General features: G+C 36.2%; 1 protein-coding gene across 4 annotated transcripts in view; it reads right to left on the bottom strand.

Annotated features, from left to right (window-relative positions):
- SEC24B (SEC24 homolog B, COPII coat complex component) overlaps nucleotides 1-13,583 on the bottom strand; it is a 94,815-nt gene extending 81,232 nt beyond the window's left edge. For 2 of the 4 annotated variants that reach the window (XM_051967390.1, XM_051967389.1), the window contains exon 1: nucleotides 13,219-13,583. In XM_051967390.1, coding sequence (XP_051823350.1) covers nucleotides 13,219-13,336 — 118 coding nt within the window. In that variant the 5' untranslated portion in view covers nucleotides 13,337-13,583. The remainder of the gene's footprint in view (nucleotides 1-13,218) is intronic. The other 2 variants (XM_051967392.1, XM_051967391.1) reach the window with 1 other exon arrangement.
- Nucleotides 13,584-19,849: the final 6,266 nt, after the last annotated feature.

Here is a 19,849-nt window from a genome sequence, read left to right on the forward strand (position 1 = left end):
TTTTACAGATTTTGTACAGATACAAAATAGTTTACTGAGGCAAACAGGATTAAGTGAGTTGCCCAGAATCACACATATTTTCCTGATATCAGGAAAGATGAATCTTTCACCAGGCTTGGTTTTCTATCCCTGCACCATCTACTGCTCTTAGAAATCATTAAGACCCTTTATATTACAGAAGTATTGAATTGCTAGATTATACTACCAAGAGAAGATAAAATGAGCTTGAGTGTGATACACTTAGAAAAAAGGAATTAATTACCAGGCAGGAAAACTAGTTTCTGATTCTGTCTCTGCTAAGAATCAGCAGACTGACCTTGAGAACATGACTTCCACTTTATGAACCTCAATTTTTTCAACTATAAATGTCTTCTCTGTATACATCACATAATTCTTCTAATGATTACAAGATAAGACCACATAAAAGCACTTTATAACTCAAAGATAAAAACATCATACATATGTATTGTTAGAATTTAAACTCCTTGAGAGGAGGGACCTCATTTTTTAGATCTGTCCTCTCTTTCCCATGCCACTACCAGTTACATACAGTATACAGAACATAGCTGGTTTCTCAATAAGCCTGTCAAACTAATATGCATGTGGTAAAAATAACAGCAGCAAAAAAACCTAGACTGTTTTTAGTTCCTATAACTCCTTATATATGAACCCCATACTCCTCTCCCTCATTTCCACTAGATGAAATCATTCAAGTCCCAATTAAAATGCAATTCCACCAGGAAGTCTTTCTTGACAGCCCCTTGTAGATAATGACCCAGCAATAAATGAACATCAGATTTGAAATAAGCTTACACATCTAACCTGATTTATTTTATAAGGGAGGAAATAGTTTCCTCATTGGAATTCATGGCATTTTGCCTGTACCAAATTTATAGGGACATGAAACAAATGTGATTTCATTGATATAGAGAAATCCTGAGTAAGGAAACTCCTTCTACCAATACAAGTAGGCCCCTTTTCTAATTAAAGTTTTCATTTCCTAGAGCACTGATGTGCTCTGAATGTGAAGTGACTTGCCCAGAATCACCATCTGTGTCAAAGGTAGGATTTGAACCCGTTTTCCTGGTTTCAAAAATACTTTTCAATTTACTGTCATGCTACTTCCCAGCACCCCAGAGATCATCTAATCTAACTTCCTCATTTTTATAGATGAAACTAAGGCCTAGAGAGGTTAAGTTACTTGCCCATGCCACATAGGTAGCTTCAAGAGGAAAAATTTCAACCCAGGTCCTCTGAGATTCATGAATCAGTACTTTCACTTTTGAATCATGGTGTTCTGTAAGATAAAGGTATGGCAGTAAGGTACAACTCTCAGAATATGCTAACTGTATTATATCTAACTGTATTATATCCTATGAATACTGAATGCTTCTGAGTTAGACTAGATAGTCTCTAAGGTCCTTGCAATCTGAGGATCCATGACCTCTCTGAGCTTTTCACATTCTGTGAAGTCATGTTTTTCCATAAATCTTCCAAAGAAGAAAAATATGTTATAACATATATAACATTTACGTAAAATGCTGTATTTAATAAGAACATTGTTAATAAAATATAGTTAGATAAGTTATTTATATATTATCATATATATTATGGGATAACATATCAATATATAATTATGTAACAAATATATAGTTATAATTTATAATATATTTATAATTAACTATTATGTTACTTATAGAAACAAGCCAAATGAGATTTTATAGACCAATTATCTAGTCTCAAACAGATCTGTAAAAGCTCTCTAGAACATATCCTAACCAAATAGTTCTCCTCTCCCCCAAATCCTCAAATGAGAGCCACCATTTCTAGCAGCAGCCCAATTTATCTTTTGTTAGATCTAACTTTCCTACATTCAGCCTATATCTACCTTTCTGTAATTTCCATACAAGGTTCTTAGCTCTTCTCATCAGAACCAGTTCTGGACAGCACCAATTAAATCTTCCACAAGATGGCCGTTTCAAGTACTTGAAAACAGTTTACGTTCCCTTAACTCCAAAAAATCTTTGTGTGGCAAGCTCGTGGGGCCCTTGGAGCACCATCTTTGCTGATCTCCTCTAGACCCAACTTCTTAACTTGTGGGTTGTAACACCCTATAGAGTCTTGTAACTAAATGTGTGTGGGAGGAGGGGCCCCACAAAATTATTATTTCTTAACAGCAAACATTTGAAGAGTAAGAAAAAGGTATCAAGATGTGTGGAACTATTTCCTCTTCTTTTTTTTTGTATACTTTCACTGGTAATTTGCAACATCATAACACATGATAATATAGTTAGAATCAGACAACTAAGATGAACATCTTATTTCAAAACAAAAACAAAAAGAAACATTTGATTTGTACACCTATTTTACATCCCTATGCATCCAGGATCTTGTAAAAATTTCTTGGACAAAAACAGATTACGAAAGGAAAAAATTTAAGTCCTATTCAAGGCAACTTAAAATCAAAAACCTTTGCTCTCCAAAATTTTAAACATGATCTCTAGAACTAAATGCTATATTGTAGAAATGTTTTGCAAATAAGTCTACTCATTCCCTCCTTCATTCTAGACATTATGCTCCTCTTAATATAATATAACAACACTAGCATTTCTTGGTGGCTTTATCACACTGTTTGTTCAGTTTTCAGTCTAATGAAATGCCCTTATCTTTTCCAGAAGACATGCTATCTATTCCATTTCTCCCATCTCCTACATAAGGGATTAATTTTTTAAAAATTCATTTGTTTGAATTTCTGACAAGAGTAAGATGAAAAAGCTCCCATTTGCCTTGTTTCCTGCCCAGAGTCCTCCAAATGACATAGGATCATCAAAATTATAAACATTATTTATTTTACTAGTCTTCTCCTAGGTTATCTTTTAATAACTGTGAAAGATGTTGCCTTAAAGTTCTAGAAAATCTTAAAAGGAAACGCAAGGTCAACAGTACTTGCAAAAATGTTTTGCTAAAAAACCATACCAAGGCAAAAAATTGAAATTGAGGGGATGTCCATCAATTGGGGAATGGTTGAACAAACTGCAATATACAAATGTAACGGAAAACCACTGGTTCTATGAGAAATGATGAGCAGGCATGTCAGAAAAACCTATAAAGACTTACATGAACTGATGCTGAGTGAAGTGAGCAGAACCTTGAAAATACTGTACAAAATAACAATATTGCTGGATGATTAAATTAGATAAACTTAGCTCTTCTCAGCAATACAATGACCTAAGACAATTAAAAAAAATTAGTGATGGAAAACGCTAGCCACATTCACAGAAAGAATTATGGCGTGTGAATGCAGTTAACAAACCATTTTCACTTTTTATAAAGTTTCCCTTTTTGTTCTGATTCTTCTTTCACAAAATGGCTAATGTAAAAATGTTTAATGTGATTGCACATGTAAAAAAATTAGAAATAAAAATCTTATAAAAGTAAATGATCCTTGGATCATCTTAAAATAAGATAATGGAATATAAAGCAATCAGTATTATAAGCAGAGAAGTGTTGATTTTGTTTTTAATTTGTAAGTATAATTTGGCTATGTTTACATAGGACCAAAATGACTGAGGGGGAAAAGATTTTTAAAAATTAATCATTTATTTAAATCACATTAAAAAAAGCTCATTATTTTAAAGATCAATAAATATTTATTAAGTGCCAAAAAAGAATAAATGTTGAAAACTAAAAAACTAAAACTTAAAACAAACTAAAAGTAAAAAAATATATTGTTCTTTTAAAAACAACAATAACAACTCATACCAAACAGTGAGCAGAACCACCTTTAGAAATGTAATTCTTTTTTTCAATAAAGAGTAACATTTGCAATAGTGCTCTAAGTCTGCAAATACATCATCTACATTTAATCCTAACAATCTAGTAGGTGTTATTAGTATTCCTATTTTACAGATGAGAAAAGTGAAGATCATTCAAGAGTTATACAGTGACTTCCCTATGGTCACATAGCTACTAAGCTATGTGGATATGAACTTAGGTCATTCTTGACTCTAAGTTCAAGATTCTTTCCACCTCACAATGATTAATCATCAACAAAAGTATTCAAAAAAAATGCTAGAATATAGTATTTTACATAAAGTCAGTATGAAAATATCTAAAATCTCTGATGGAAATCTGCCTTCTATGCTGAACGGATCAATCTTAAGAATCTTACTTAACAGGTACTAGCTTTCCTTACTCAGACTTTAAATAGGCATAAGTAGAAATCATGCAGAACACTTGGGGCAACAACAGTCAACAACTCTAATGAGTCAGGAACTAATCATCATTTGCAGATTTCCCAGGCTATATGTGTTTCTACTTTAAGTCTGAGAGCTTATTTTCCAAAAATAAAAAAAAGCAGCTCCTCAGTACTGAGTCTTTTAGCCTGGGGAAGAAATAGTACTATGGAAAGTTGTAGAGTTCTGTAAAAAACTAGGCGGAACAAATACATTGTTCTGAATTTAGGAGTTGGTCCAAACGTTTGAGCTAGATGAATTTTTTAGCTTTCAAGGAAAAAAAAACAAAAGAAAAGAAAGCAGTGTTTATCATTGACCTTTAGTTTACAGTCCTTTCCAAATTAGGATCACTAAGGGCCTATATTGACATACATTGGGAAGAAGAATAGATATCAGATCAGAAGGTACTTCTGTGTCTTGCAGGAGAAGTCATCACTCATTATCCTTTTTTTCATCTATAAAATGAAGAGTTGGAGACTCAGAAACCTTGAGATCTGATTTTGTGAACAACTTTATTCCTCACACAGTCACTATGATTTTCCTAAAACATAGAACTGACGAAGTCAACTTATCTACTCAATAAACTCCAGATGCTCCTATTACCAAAAATATAAACTGGTAAGTTTGGCAATCAAAGATCTTCATAACCTGGCTCTTTCTCCCTACTTTTCTAGTCTTTTTTACATACTATTTCCTGCTATATATTCTATGGTCCAGCCATACAGGTCTAAGGCCTACTTTCTGTTTCTCAAACAGGACACTCCTATGTGTGGAATCTTTTCTTTTACCTCAGCCCCTACGAATCCCTATTTTCTCAAAAGAAACAGCTCCACTCTTCATTCTCTTTTTCAGGAGGCCTTTTCTGGTCCCTCACCAATGTGAAAGGCTATTTTCTTTTTATTTTATACATACTTATATGTATATATTGTCTTTCTTGACTATGCTCAAATAGCTATAAAACTGTATATACCCTTTGATACAGCAGTGTTTCTACTGGATCTGTACTCCAAAAAGATTATAAACGAGGAAAAGGAGCCACATGTACAAAAATGTTTGTAACAGCCTTTTTTGTAGTGGCAAGGAAATTAAGTGAATGTTCATCAGTTGGGGAATGGCTGAATATTTATAGTATATGAATGTAATGGAATATTATTACTCTGTAAGAAATGATGAGCAGACTGATTTCAGAAAAGCCTGGAAAGACTTACATGAGCTGATGCTTAGTGAATTAAGAAGCACCAAGAGAACATTGTACACAATAACAAGATTATGTGATGATCAACTGTGATAGAGTTGGCTCTTTTCATCAATGAGGTGATTCAAGGCAATTCCAATAGATTTGTAGTGGAAAGTACCACTCACATCTGAGAGAACTTTGGAGATTGAATGTGAATCAAAGCATAGTATTTTCATCTTTTGTTGTTACTTTCTTGTTTTTGTTTTTTTTTCTCATGGTTTCTTCCCTTTTGTACAGCATAATGAATATGGAAATATATTTTTTTAAAATAACTTTTTATTGATAGAACTCATGCCAGGGTAATTTTTTACAGCATTATCCCTTGCATTCACTTCTGTTCCGATTTTTCCCCTCCCTCCCTCCATCCTCTCCCCCAGATGGCAAGCAATCCTTTACATGTTGAATAGGTTACAGTATATCCTGGATACAATATATGTGTGCAGAACCGAACAGTTTTCTTGTTGTACAGGGAGAATTGAATTCAGAAGGTATAAATAATCCGGGAAGAAAAACAAATGGAAATATGTTTAAAAGAATCACACATGTTTAACTTATACTGAACTGCTGGCTGTTTTGGATAGGGGGGAATGGAAGGAGAGAGGGAGAAAAATTTAAAACGCAAGGTTTTGCAAAGGTGAATATTGAAAACTGTTCGCCTGTATTTAGGAAAATAAAATAAATATTAAAAATGAATTACTTCTGAAAATGTCTTCAGCACCATATTCTCAACGGAGGATCTTTTATAAATTAAGGTGTAATGTTATTTGATTTTGTCCTGATTCATATAAATAAAACTATGGAGACGGGGGGAAAAAGTCTTTTCTAGTCAAATGTAAGCTCCTTATGAGCAGAATTTTTTCATCTTGTTTTTGTAAACCTTATATATGAGTGCTTAGCATTTAGCAAATGCTTAATAAATTTGTGTCTAATGACTGGTTTATCTTCTAAAAATTCTCAAAAAAGAAACTAAACATTTAGGCTTGGAGAATTTCCTAGGCTAGAGTGACTCCTGTCCTTACTATTTCTTTTTTATTGCTTGAGGAAGATAATGACCTCTCCTTCTCCATATTCAGAGTTCTTTGCTTCTCTACAAGCATCTAACAACATATATATATATATTTTTTTTCCACATTAGGAATAGTTTCTTTAGAGTTCCAGACATGGTCAGCACACCTCTTCTTGACCACGTCAGTAACAAATTTGCTGTTTTGTGATAGAGTCTACTTCTCATTGAATCGCTCCAATTGTTGGAAAGTTCTTTCTCATGTTGAATCAAAATCTGTTTCCTTGTAACATCCAATTGGTCCTAATTCTGCCCTCTTGAACAGAAGAGGGCAATACTAATCCCATTCACATGATACCTTGCAACATGTTTGTGTGAATGTCCTAGCCCCTCTCTGAGATTAAAAAATGCTTTAAGACAAGGATCATTTTTTTTCCTTTTTTTTTTTAATAATGATAACTTTTTATTGACAGAATCCATGCCAGGGTAATTTTTTACAACATTATCCCTTGCACTCACTTCTGTTCGGATTTTCCCCCTCCCTCCCTCCACCCCCTCCCCCAGATGGCAAGCAGTCCTATACATGTTAAATATGTCACAGTATATCCTAGACACAATATATGTGTGCAGAACCAAACAGTTCTCTTGTTGCACAGGAAGAATTGGATTCAGAAGGTAAAAATAACGCGAGAAGAAAAAGACAAATATGCAAAAATTTACATTCATTTCCCAGTGTTCTTTCTTTGGGTGTAGCTGCTTCTGTCCATCATTGATCAATTGAAACTGAGTTAGATCTTCTCTTTGTCAAAGAAATCCACTTCCATCAGAATACATCCTCATACAGTATCGTTGTTGAAGTGTATAATGATCTCCTGGTTTTGCTCATTTCACTTAGTATCAGTTCATGTAAGTCTCTCCAAGCCTCTCTGTATCCATCCTGCTGGTCATTTCTTACAGAACAATAATATTCCATAACATTCATATACCACAATTTACCCAACCATTCTTCAATTGAATGGCATCCATTCATTTTCCAGTTTCAAGCCACCACAAAATGGGCTGCCACAAACATTTTGGCACATACAGGTCTTTTTCCCTTCTTTAGTATCTCTTTGGAGTATAAGCCCAGTAGTAACACTGCTGGATCAAAGGGTATGCACAGTTTGATAACTTTTGGGGCATAATTCCAGATTGCTCTCCAGAATGGTTGGATTGGTTCACAACTCCACCAACAATGCATCAATGTCCCAGTTTTCCCGCATCCCCTCCAACTTTCATCATTATTTTTTCCTGTCATCTTAGCCAATCCGACAAATGTGTAATGGTATTTTACAGTTGTCTTAATTTGCATTTTTCTGATCAATAGTGATTTGGAACACTTTCATATGAGTGGAAATAGTTTCAATTTCATCATCTGAAAATTGTCTGTTCATATCTTTTGACCATTTATTAATTGGAGAAAGGCTTGATTTCTTATAAATTAGAGTCAGTTCTCTATGTATTTTGGAAATGAGGTCTTTATCAGAATCTTTAACTGTAAACATGTTTTCCCAGTTTGTTGCTTCCCTTCTAATTTTGTTTGCATTAGTTTTGTTTCTACAAAGGCTTTTTAATTTGATGTAATCAAAATTTTCTCTTTTGTGATCAATAATGAAAAACAGATTGCTGTGCTCTGAAAGCTTAGAGTCCTGTATGTTTAGCCCTGTGTATCTACTATGAACCTTGTGAAATGTTTTAAAAGGTCTCATTTCAGGGGAGGAAGAATTTGAGCAGAAATATTGAAATTCCAGGCTTGAATTCCAACAAAAATTTGAAAGGCAGGATCCCTTTCTCCTGCTTTCTGTGGACTACCATTATCTAAAAAACTCACTAATCAACCAGTTATTTCTTGAACAATATTTTATTTTTCCCCTCAACAGTATTTTATTTTTTCAAATAAATGGTAGTAGTAGATAGTAATTTTTAACATTATTTTTGTAAGATTTTGTGTTCCAAATTTTTTTCTCCCTCCCCCCAAGAGAGCCAGCAACCCGATATAGATTACACACATACAATTCTTTTAAATATATTTTTATATTTGTCATGTTATGCAAGAAAAATCAGTACAAAAAGGGAAAAACCACGAGAAAGAAAAAGCCAACAAACAAAAGTGAAAGTAGTATACTTCATCCACATTCAGTCTCCTTAGTTCTCTCTTTGGATATGGATGGCATTTTCCATCCCAAATATATTGGAAATTGTCTTAGATCATCGCATTGCTGAGAAGAGTTAAATCTATCATAGTTGATCATCACATAATCTTGCTATTGCGGTATACAATATTCTCTTGTTATGCTCATTTTACCTTCAGTTCATGGAAGTCTTTCTAGGCTTTTCTGAAATTGGCCTGCTCATCATTTCTTATAGAGCAAGCATATTCCATTACATTTATTTACCACAACTTATTCAACTATTCCCCACTGATGGGCATTCACTCAATCTTGAACTGTTTAAAAAACAAACAAAAAACCCTGTACCTAAGATTATATAATGATTAGAAAGAATGTCAAACTGAAAAGTATTTTGTTACTCTTTAGCACTTTTGGCAACATGTTTGCAGAGGAAAGAAATGGAAACTTAGCTAGAATGGATTTTTTTTTTTTTTTTAACTTGCTAGCCATAATGGCATAATAAAAAAAAGTACTGACTGATATCCGAAGATCTGAGTTCAAATTCTGCCTCTGATAATAATATCTGTGTAAAGCTGGGCAAATCACTTAAGAGCTATGGAATTCATTCTTTTCATCTACTGTCCATGTAAAAAAAAGGGGGGGGGGGCTGGATCAGATGCTGTTGACGTTCCTTCTATTTCTAGATCTTTGATACATTGCCAGGGGGAAAAGACTATTTCTCTACTTCATCTTCCTACTTCCATTCATTCTAGGTCTCCATTTTCTTCATACAACTAAGGAACACTTGAAAATGAAAAGCTCAATTTATTCCTCCAACCAAGCCACAAAACAAGTCAGAACACATACGCTGGACAATGTAGGAAGTGTATTTATGAAAAAGGCTCTAAAAATGGATTCTCTGGCTTAAAAGGTAAAGGAAACACTAAGAAACAGATAAATTCTTATAAAACCTGAATTAAAAGAGAAGCATTTTAGGCAATGAAATAATTTTCACCTTTTGGGTGAGGAATGCCCAAATTCTCTGGTGATAGATCATTAAAAATTTACAAGAGAAATTAAATTACGCATCTTCAGTAATTTGTCTGGACTAACTAGAAGAATGCAAAATCCCAGGGGAGAAGGCCATGTTACCAAAGTTAACTACAATAGTTGGCACTTTCAGGTTTGCAAAATGTTTCAAAACAAGTTTCTGCACTATACAACAGAATTATATTGTTTACCCGGGATGGCATAAGTAAACTAGTCACAAGAAAAGCATAATGTGTGATTATGTTGATCACATTCTTTTTATTCTTAGTATAAGTGATCACAAACCACAGATTTAAACACAGAAAAGATCTTAAGTCACCTAGTTTAACCCCCACATTTTACAGTCAAGGAAAAAGACCTAGAGATGAGATCACTGGCCCACGATCACATATGTAGTAAATGGCTAGCTCTAAATTAAAGTCCTCTACACTCCTTCCACTGTGCCATGATATAATATTACATTTGCTTTAATGGTGGGGAAAAAAAAAATCTCATGCTCTGATGCTTCATCTTGATGTCAAAGTGGCTCTGGTTGCTTAAAGACTATCAGTGAAATCCAAGTTCTGGCAGATTTTGTTAGAGCTAGAAAAGCCTTGATCCTGAGCTTGGGCTGTATATTTAGTTGTCATTCAAGCTGAAGACTAACAATTTTTATAGAAATTTGTTCCTAGATTGACCTCATGCAACTAAAGAGTCACCCTTTATCAAAGTATAGAGAATGTCCCAAAGAAGGAATATATATGAAGTAAATTACTGATATGTGTGAGATGATAAGCTAAATTCTATACAAAGTTCTCAAGGAATTTATAATCTAATGCTATGTAACATATAACAGCTCTGTTTTTTAATTGCCAGCATTCAACCTTAAATAGATTAATAAATGTTTCTTGGAATGAATTCAACAGCTATCCCATGTGAGATGGAGATATACTTAAAGATAGCTAAAATAAGAAAATTATACTTAAAAATCCCAGGTAACAGGCATTAGAAATCTCTCAGGGAAAGTATTCTTTTTCCTTGAATATCCCAGAGATCTTTTATCAATTTGCATAGACAGAAATTATGCATCCAGACAGGCTCATTATCACCATGGAGATGTCTACATATTAAGACCTGATGCTTCTAGTTAGCTATAAATGAAGAGAAGAAATTTGAGACAGATGCTCTGATCAGAAAAGACTTCAGGCATATTAGAGAGTACTAGTTATCTTTTAAATTCTGTATGTTTTCAGAATTAAAGGGTTTCCCATAACAGATGAAACAAAGTTAGTTATGATCTATTTTTATTTATATCTCCCATTATATCAAATTTTCATATTTTATTATTATTATATATATATATATATATATATGTATATAAATTTCTCGTTTACCTTGTTGATTGCTAAAATTATATAAATGTTTCTCTTTGAGGAGTGAGCATGAGTGAACATATTTGCAAACTAATTTCCAGTTTATCTAACTGGAGCTAACACCTCAAAAGTACTTCTCTTTAAGTCCTTTAAAAGTGAAATATCACATTCAAGTCAGAAGGGGAAGGCAATGAGTTGCTAGGTTAAATGACTTGCCACACAATTGAAGATTTAGTCTCTACCTTGCTAGGAATTACAACAGAGAAACAAAACAGTGTGGTAACTTGATTTGTTTGTCTATGCTTACTTGTTGCAATGTTTTTCTTTCAAATGTTTTAAATTTAATTTATTTAATTTTAATTTTTAAAATTGGGATGGGAGAGATAAATGCTACCTAAAATCTAAAAAATGAATTAAAAATTTAAACTGAAGAGTACAATAAAGTAAAACATTGAGTTACAATGAGATATTATATGGGGCTAAAAAATTAGAAATCAAATTTATTTTGCCAAATAATATACTAAATTGTTTTAAATCAGTGTAACAATTACATTTCTTAAGCACTATGCACCACAGATAATTTACAATGTCAATAATGCACAACACAGAAAATGAAGTTAACCATAAAAAGCATAATGCTTGGCTCCAGGTAAACATGGGTCTAAGTTACTCTAAAACAAACACTTGGTTCACTCCATAAAACAAGTCTGAATTTCTTATACAAAAGACAACATATCCCTATATGTTACAAAAATACCATATCTATAAGTCTTGTGAAATAGAATACCTAGTAATCTTTCCTAGTCATAGAAAGTGATTTACTGATTTAACTAGAGAGTAGAGAGCCTACTTTTTGAAAAGCATCAACTGGATATTGAGCTAAACACTACATAATACATATTTTAAATTTTCTATGTCCTTTAAAAAAAATTACGATTTCACTGAGAAGATTAAGAGGTAGCAGCACAGCCAGACAATTATTTGGGGAAGGGCAAAATATTTCCCCTCACAAGCCTGTTTTAGGATCCAGACCTGTATTGATTTCAAGTTCTAACCAAAGCACTATCTCTAGCCCACTTTGTCTGAAACCATTAACATTACCCAAAAGAGGGGACAGATTTCTTGGAGATAATTTTTCAGCTCAGAATTCTGAATTAGGCAACTCACAAGAACCTCATTTAAAAATTGGTTTTCTTATTTTCAAGGGTAATGTGAAAAGTCAACATAAGGAGCACTCAATTTTGCCGATCGAGCAGAAGGTGTGGTGGGGGCCCTTAGGCACACAAGGAGGGGGAAAAGTGAGGACAAAGTGGAGGAAGGTGATAAGAGACACAAACGGGAAAGGGAGACAGAAGAAGAGAGGGAGGGAGATGGGAAACGGAGAAACATACAAGAGAGAGGAAGAGACAGGAAAGTGAAAAATGATGGCATCATGTAGACAGAGACAGAGGGAGAGGAAGGGAAGAAGGGAAAGAGACAATGACCGAGAGAGGAGACAGGGAAGTAAAAGATCGGGATGGGGGGGGGGGGGGGAGAGGGAGAGAAGGGGAGAGGGAAGGAACAGAAACAGATGCAGAGATAACGAGAGATACACTGGAACAGTGGGAGAGAGAAGACTTCTTGTCTCTCCCCTTTCCCCCCCAACCCATTTCTTAGACAGACTTGCTGAAGGGGAGTTTTCTTTAGGAATAAAGCAGTTGTCAAGTTCAACAAACTCCCTAAACCCCCGAGGTGCTAAGAGTTACACCACCAAGAGGAAAGGGAGGAGGAGCAGCAGCAGCCGCCGCCACCGCCACAATTCCAACCCAAGTGGGTCAGGGTTACAGTTGCACCCATATTGCATATTGATACGCAATTGTCTGCAAACTTAAACCCTAACTTGAGCTGGTAGTTCCGCAGCCGTGCCGACGAAGGCTGGCCACTATCCTTTCTCCTGGACGTCCGGCGAACAGGAGTCCCCATTTCCCTGAGACTTAACAATGTCCTCTCCAGAGGATTTCCTGCCCTCGCGCCTCGCTTAGACTTGGGCCCGGCCTCCCGATGCTTCCTTTCCCGGCCCCGCGAGCTCCCCCCAAAGCTAGGCCGGGCCCTATTTCCCTTTCTCAGGCCAGGCCGGAGCCCCCGGTCGTCCGCCCGCACCCTAGGCCCCGTGCGCAGTCCTCCCGCATTTCCCTATCGCGGCCTGCCTCACCGTTCTGGTAGTGCTGGGCCTGGTTCGGGCCGGTGGGAGCGGCCGCAGCTCTGAGCCGGGGAGGGATCCTGGCGCTAGCGGTAGCGTGGGGATGCGGGGCGCCAGCAGGGGCGGACATGACCGGCGGCGGCTCCGGCTCCTAGTCGGGGAGGGAGGGAAGGAGGGAGAGGTAAGTAAAGGGGAGGAGGGGAGGCGGGAGGAAGAGGAAGGAACGCGCCGGGCGTCACCAAAGGGATCGAACCGGAATCTGGAATTCAGGGGCGCGCCGACGTTCCACGGAAGAATCTTCGCTTACGCTAGCTGCGCGCCGCCGCAGCTCTGCGGCTGCCGGGAATCCCTGGCCTCGTTGTAGTCTTCACCCTGCCCTCCCCTAAACTTCAGCTTCCCCTTCCGTCAATTTTATGCCGCCGCCACAGCGTCCCCTGGCGTCTGCGCTCTGAAGCTTAGAAGCTCCGGGGGAAGGGAGATGCGAGCTTCCGAGCACGCCCAAGCAAAATAGTCCACACCCGAGAGAGAGGTTCTTGACCTCTGTCTCTGTGCCTCGATTAGGCCTTTTCTACTTCTCCCTCTCGCCTTTCAACTCCAGCCTGGGCCTGATGTTATCCCTCCATGAAGGGACTGCGGAGAGCCCAGGAATTGCCTGGCTATCCCGGAGCGAGTCTCGGAAAGAGACCGTTGCATTTCAGACTTCTTCTAGACCCTGATGGGAAGGACCCAGGGCCTCCGTTACGGCCAGGAGCTTCGTTTTATAAAGGAGTTCCAAGGCGTGGCGAAGAGAGACTCCGTGGGCAGCCGGGCACTATCTTCTTTCTCAGCTCTAACTCCATTATAGTGAAACAGTTCTCAATTTGAAGTCAGAAATTGAGTTCTAATTCCACCTCCGCCTCGTACTCCCTGGATAAGAAGTCGATTAACTTCTCTAGACCTCAGTTTTCACATGTGTAAAATGAAAGAATTGGACTAAGTGACTTAAAAAAAATCCAAATCTGCATATGCTTTCCTCCTAACCCTCCCATCGGAGTTCCATAACACTATATGTTAACTTTCCCCATTAAAATGGAATTAATTTCGGTAATAACTTTTAAAGGTTGGCGGTGTTTTACATAATATTAATTCGAGTTTTATATAATCCCCAGTGCTTATTACTGTGTTGGTACATAGTGACTATTGAATAAAGGCTCTTTCTGTTTATCCTTCTACTTATCCATCTGTCAATAGATCTACAGATCTATCCAATGTATTTATATATCTATATCTCATTTACCTAACGTAGCTATCCTGTCCTAGCCTACATGTATCTTTCTATATCATCTATAGATCTATGTATGCTATCCATATCTACTTATCTAATCCTGTCATCTATATATTCTTTCCTTTTGATTTGTCATCTATTAAGCTATATCTACCTCTGCATCTATTCTATTTATTTAGAGCTACTGAATTATCCTTCTATCCTATATGTCCTTTTATCTATTTATCCTAAAAGATTTATCCTCATATCCTGTCTGGATCTATTGATCTATTTTATCGATGTAGATTTATCCTATCTATCCTATCCTTATAGACTATTTCTATCTGTCCATTTTAACTATCTACTTACTATTTTTCTTTTTTTTACAAATGAGAGAAAACTGAGGTTTAGAGAATTGACCTTGTCCGCAGTTGCACATTTAGTAAATGCTCATGGTGAAAATTCAAATTCAGATCATCCTGATTTCCTGGCTCACAATCCATAGTTTAAAAAAATTTTTCATTTTACCTTTTCAAAGTCTATTATATATAGGAAGAATTGGAAGGATTCCCTTAACCTCAGTGGTTCACAATCATTTTTGATCCAAGATACTTTCGCTTTCAGAAAGCTTTCCAATAACCCCTATTCAATAGGAAAGGAATAAACTACTAGCTTTCACATGCATATACATATGCATATAAGAAAATGAAATTAATTTTTCATAAATCTTTATTGGATAAATGGCATTTTTGAGTTTCATGTTCTCTCTCTACTCCACAATTTCCGCTCACCCTTTTTCTCTCCCTTTCCCTGTTTTTGGTACCCCACAATTGAGAATTCATGTTCTAGTCCAATGTACCTAAAAAGAAACCTAGGGTTACAGGCAACACTCCCAAGTGCTGCTCTACGGAGACTGAAAATATGACAAAATAATCTATTTGAGTTTAATACCTCTGAAGCCCCACTGTCTCATAGATAAAAAAACAGCCCAGAGAGGTTAGGTGACTTACTGTAGAACAAAAGCAAGTAACTAAGTTGGTTTTTAGACTCAGCTTTCACCAGAGTGTTGTGGGTTATTTTTTTTTTAACTACATTGAGCTAGGCTGGGTCACAAAGTGTGAATATTGAAACTCTACTACTACAAAATCTTCCTACTTTGCCCTTTTCAAAGCTACTTTTTAGTGAAAGTTACCAATATTTTTCATCTCTTTTTTCTTCATGATTTTTAGGTTAGGAGGTAAAGGGAAAAAAGAATGAATCTTTTTACCTTTCTCTAGCTGATCAAAAAGAAAATCAAAAGGGATGATAAATACATATGGTAAACATTTATTAAGTGCCTACTATGATGACACTGATGACAGTTCTGATCATTATTTGAATCTAAGAAACAATGTACAACACAAAATCACAAGCATTGAACGTATTTATAATATTATTACTTTTTAAATCATATGTTTCTTATATATTTTTTGGTGGTATATAGTTGAATACTTAACTTTTTATAATGTGTCATATGTTTTACCCTTACATATTTAAGTTATAAGCTGTTAGAGGACATGGACCATATATTTTAATTTGCTTGCTTAGCATCCTGTGGGTAAATATGAATGCTAACTAAATGCTTCAGAGTGCTACGCCCGAAATTAGGAAGACCTAAGTTCAAGTATAACCTTAGACTATTATTTGTGTTATTGTGGGCAAGTTAATTAACCCGTTTGCCTCATTTTCCTAATAAATGGGAATAAAAATAGTACCTACCTCCCAGAATTGTTCTGAAGATCAAATGAGATAATATGTCTGAAGAACTTGGCACAGTATACATATATAAATGCTAGCTAGCTATTACTGATGATTGGATTGCTTTTTCTGATTAGCTGGCTGACTATGGAAAAGTCAGTTGACTTCTCTGAAGTTCTTTAGGAAAATCTAATCTGTAAAATGGTATAATAATATTTGCACTGCTAAACCTTGATGATTGTAAGGAAACAACTTGTAAATTGAATAGTACTGTGTAAATTTGGTGGTTAATTTACTTATCTATCACAGGATCTATAATATTACAATGTCTGGTCACTTTCTGTCTTGATGAATTCTTGATATGGGATCTGTGAATTTGTTTTAAAAATATTTTGATAACTCCAATATCTTTAATTTTCTTTTGTTGAAGAAAGTTCAACATTATCCTTCATATCCTTCATTTTAGGCACAAAATATGCCAGAAACAATGTAATTTAGCATCAATTGAATATCTAGCATATTTAGATAAAGAGACAAATGTCCATACTGGTAGAGACTTCCCATAGCCATGGGCATCTTTCCGATGATCTGAGGATTTATTTATGGAAATTAAGGAACATGGGGGTGGAGCCAATATAGTAGGAAGTAGAAAAGACATTACCTGAGCTCTCCCTAACTTCCTTCAGAATCAATGCTTAGCTCAAACCTCATATTTTTAGATCAAAGCCTCAAAATGGATTTTAGAGTGACAAACTTACAAACATTTGGAGTGTAATAATTTTTTAATATATATATATATTTGCTGAGACACTTGAGGTTAAGAGACTTACCCAGGGTCACATAGCTAGGAGATGTTAAGTGTCTGAGGCCATATTTGAATTCAGGTCTTCCTGACTTTAGGGCTTGTGCTCTATTCACTGCACCACCTAGCTGCCCTGGCGTATAATAATTTTTACAGTTTGAGATATCTTAGAAGGACTTCAGGAAAGATTTGTCTCAATTGGGCAGGGAGAAATGAGTCCTAGTGTGGAGTGCAGGTGGAGGCCTAGGGCAGAGAAGCCTGGTATGGGGAATTTAGTGGGAGGCTTTTAGCCAAAATATAGCAGCATTGGCTACTCCCTGGTTTACAAGGCCAGTAGATCAGCAGACTAACTGTGAGACCTCCAACACAACTACAGAAGGCAAATTGTCAACTCCTAAATCCCAGCATAACAGGCAGGATTGGCCAGGCCACCCAGCATATTAGGAAAGCCTGCAGCACCACAGTTCCTGTAGAGTCAATGAAAAACCCCTATTGCCCTGCAGAGGAAGCTCAAGACCAGGGGTTCTTAAACCACGGCCCAGGTCAGATGCAGCCCGCTGAGGACGTTTATGCGGCCCACCGGATTATGGCAAAATCAGACCGGAAGTGACATTTGACCTAAACTCGCATTAGCAATGCACACTTCCGGCACTGGGCTGAGGTGGTGGAGACAGAGTGATACCAAGGGGTGAGTTCCCAGGCCGGAGTGTATGGTGTGGGGAAGGGAGAGAGATGAAGAAGATGGAGAACTGACGGCCCGTGGCCTTGTACAGTAACAGTGGCTACCACAACAGACAGGCGCAGGGGATGTACAGTGTATGCAGTATGGCTGCTGCAGGGGGAATTCACTGCAGCAGTGAAGATTGGAAGCAGGAGTGCGATGAGTGGAAGAGAGAGTGCGGGACACGGAGGCATCACAGCGCAGAGGCAGCTTGGAGGAAGTTGGGCATTGCAGTCTGTATGTCTCTGTGTGGGCAAAGTATTATTGCTGGTATATTGTTTATGTAGCGCTGTATATATATATTGGTATTTTACTAATAGCAATTTGGAATCCCTAGGAAATAATGATGTCAAGAAAAAGAAAAACTGACTTGGTGTGTAGGATATTCAAAGAACAGTGGACTTATGATTACTTTTTCATGCAATACAAGGAAAGAGCTGTATGTCTGATATGCCAGAATATAGTGTCTATGTTCAAAGAATATAATTTGCGTTGACACTATGAAACTCAACATAAAGATAAATATGATTGTTTGGTTGGAGAAGTGAGAAAAGATCCTTGTGTGCTGAGAGTTCACACATTAGCCCACACATTAGAGTTCACAAGTCCGGGAGATTCACAAAGTTACATCTCCCACAATCCCACTCTCTCAGAGGAGGAGTCAACCTTTGGGTTCACACTTTTAAGAGATCATGTATAAGAAGCTCTCAGAGCCTCAGTCAGGAATCAGTTGAAGAGAGTGAGAAAGCAGGAGTCAGTTGAAGAGATTCAGAGCCAGGATTCAGAGAAAGCTTGAGGCTGAAGCTTGCAGAGGCAAAGGACTAGTAACAAGAGTTCTCGGAACCAGGGAAAGCTAACTGAACTATTTTGGAAGAGACAATAAAGGACTAGATTTTAACTCCTGGCTGCATTTGAAGTGATTATTGATTTGAACTGAAACTAAGGCTGCCTCTAGAACCTCCCCAAGAAACCTGCTCCCAGAAAACCATTATATTTTAGAAAAAAAGAGAACACAAAATTAGCAGTTATTTTAAATGGAATTTCTCTTTGTATCTCTTGCTGCTGGAGTTTGTAAGTAATATATAAAAATGCTGATGATTTATGTGGATTTATTTTATATCCTGCAACTTTGCTAAAATTATGAATTGTATCTAGTCATTTTTCAGTTGATTCTTTAGGGTTGTCTAAGTATATCATCATATCATCTGCAAAGAATGATAATTTGATTTTCTTATTACCTATTCTAATTCCTTTAATATCTTTTTCTTCTATTTTTGCCAAAGTTAACATTTCTAATACAATATTGAATAGTAATGGTGATAGTGGGCAACCTTGTTTCATGCCTTATCTTACTGGGAATGATTCTGGTTTGTTTCCATTACATTTGATGCTTGCTGATGATTTTAAATAGATGTTATTGATCATTTTAAGGAAAAGTCCATTTACTCCTATATTCTCTAGTGTTTTTAACAGGAATGGGTATTGGATTTCATCAAATGCTCTTTCTGCATCTATTGAGATAATTATATGGTTTTTGTTAGTTTGTTAGTTTGGTCAATTATGTTAATAATTTCCTAATTTTGATTCCTGGTATAAATCCTACTTGGTCATGATATATTATCCTGGGGATGAATTTCTGTAATCTCTTTGCTAATATTCTATTTGAGATTTTTGCATCAATATTTATTAGGGAGATTGGTCTGTAATTTTCTTTCACTGTTTTTTTCCTACCTGGTTTAGGTATCAGTATCATATCTATGTCATAAAAGGAATTTGGTAGGAGTCTTTCTTTCCTTAATTTTTTTCCAAATAGTTTGTATAGTATTGGAGTTAATTGTTCTTTAAATGTTTGGTAGGACTCAGATGTAAATTCATCTGGCCTTGGAGATTTTTTCTTAGGGATTTGATCAATAGCTTGTTCTATTTCTTTTTTTTTTTTTTTAAATGGGACTATTTAAGTAATTTATTTCTTCTGTTAATCGGGGTAATCTATATTTTTGTAGGTATTCCTCCATTTCACTTAGGTTATCAAATTTATTGAGATAAAGTTGGCAAAATAAGTCCTAATTATTGCTCTGATTTCCTCTTCATTGTTGGAAAGTTATTCCTTTTCATTTTTGAAACTAACAATTTAATTTTC

Source organism: Antechinus flavipes, chromosome 6 (assembly GCF_016432865.1).
Source record: "Antechinus flavipes isolate AdamAnt ecotype Samford, QLD, Australia chromosome 6, AdamAnt_v2, whole genome shotgun sequence".
Taxonomy (NCBI): Eukaryota; Metazoa; Chordata; class Mammalia; order Dasyuromorphia; family Dasyuridae; genus Antechinus; species Antechinus flavipes.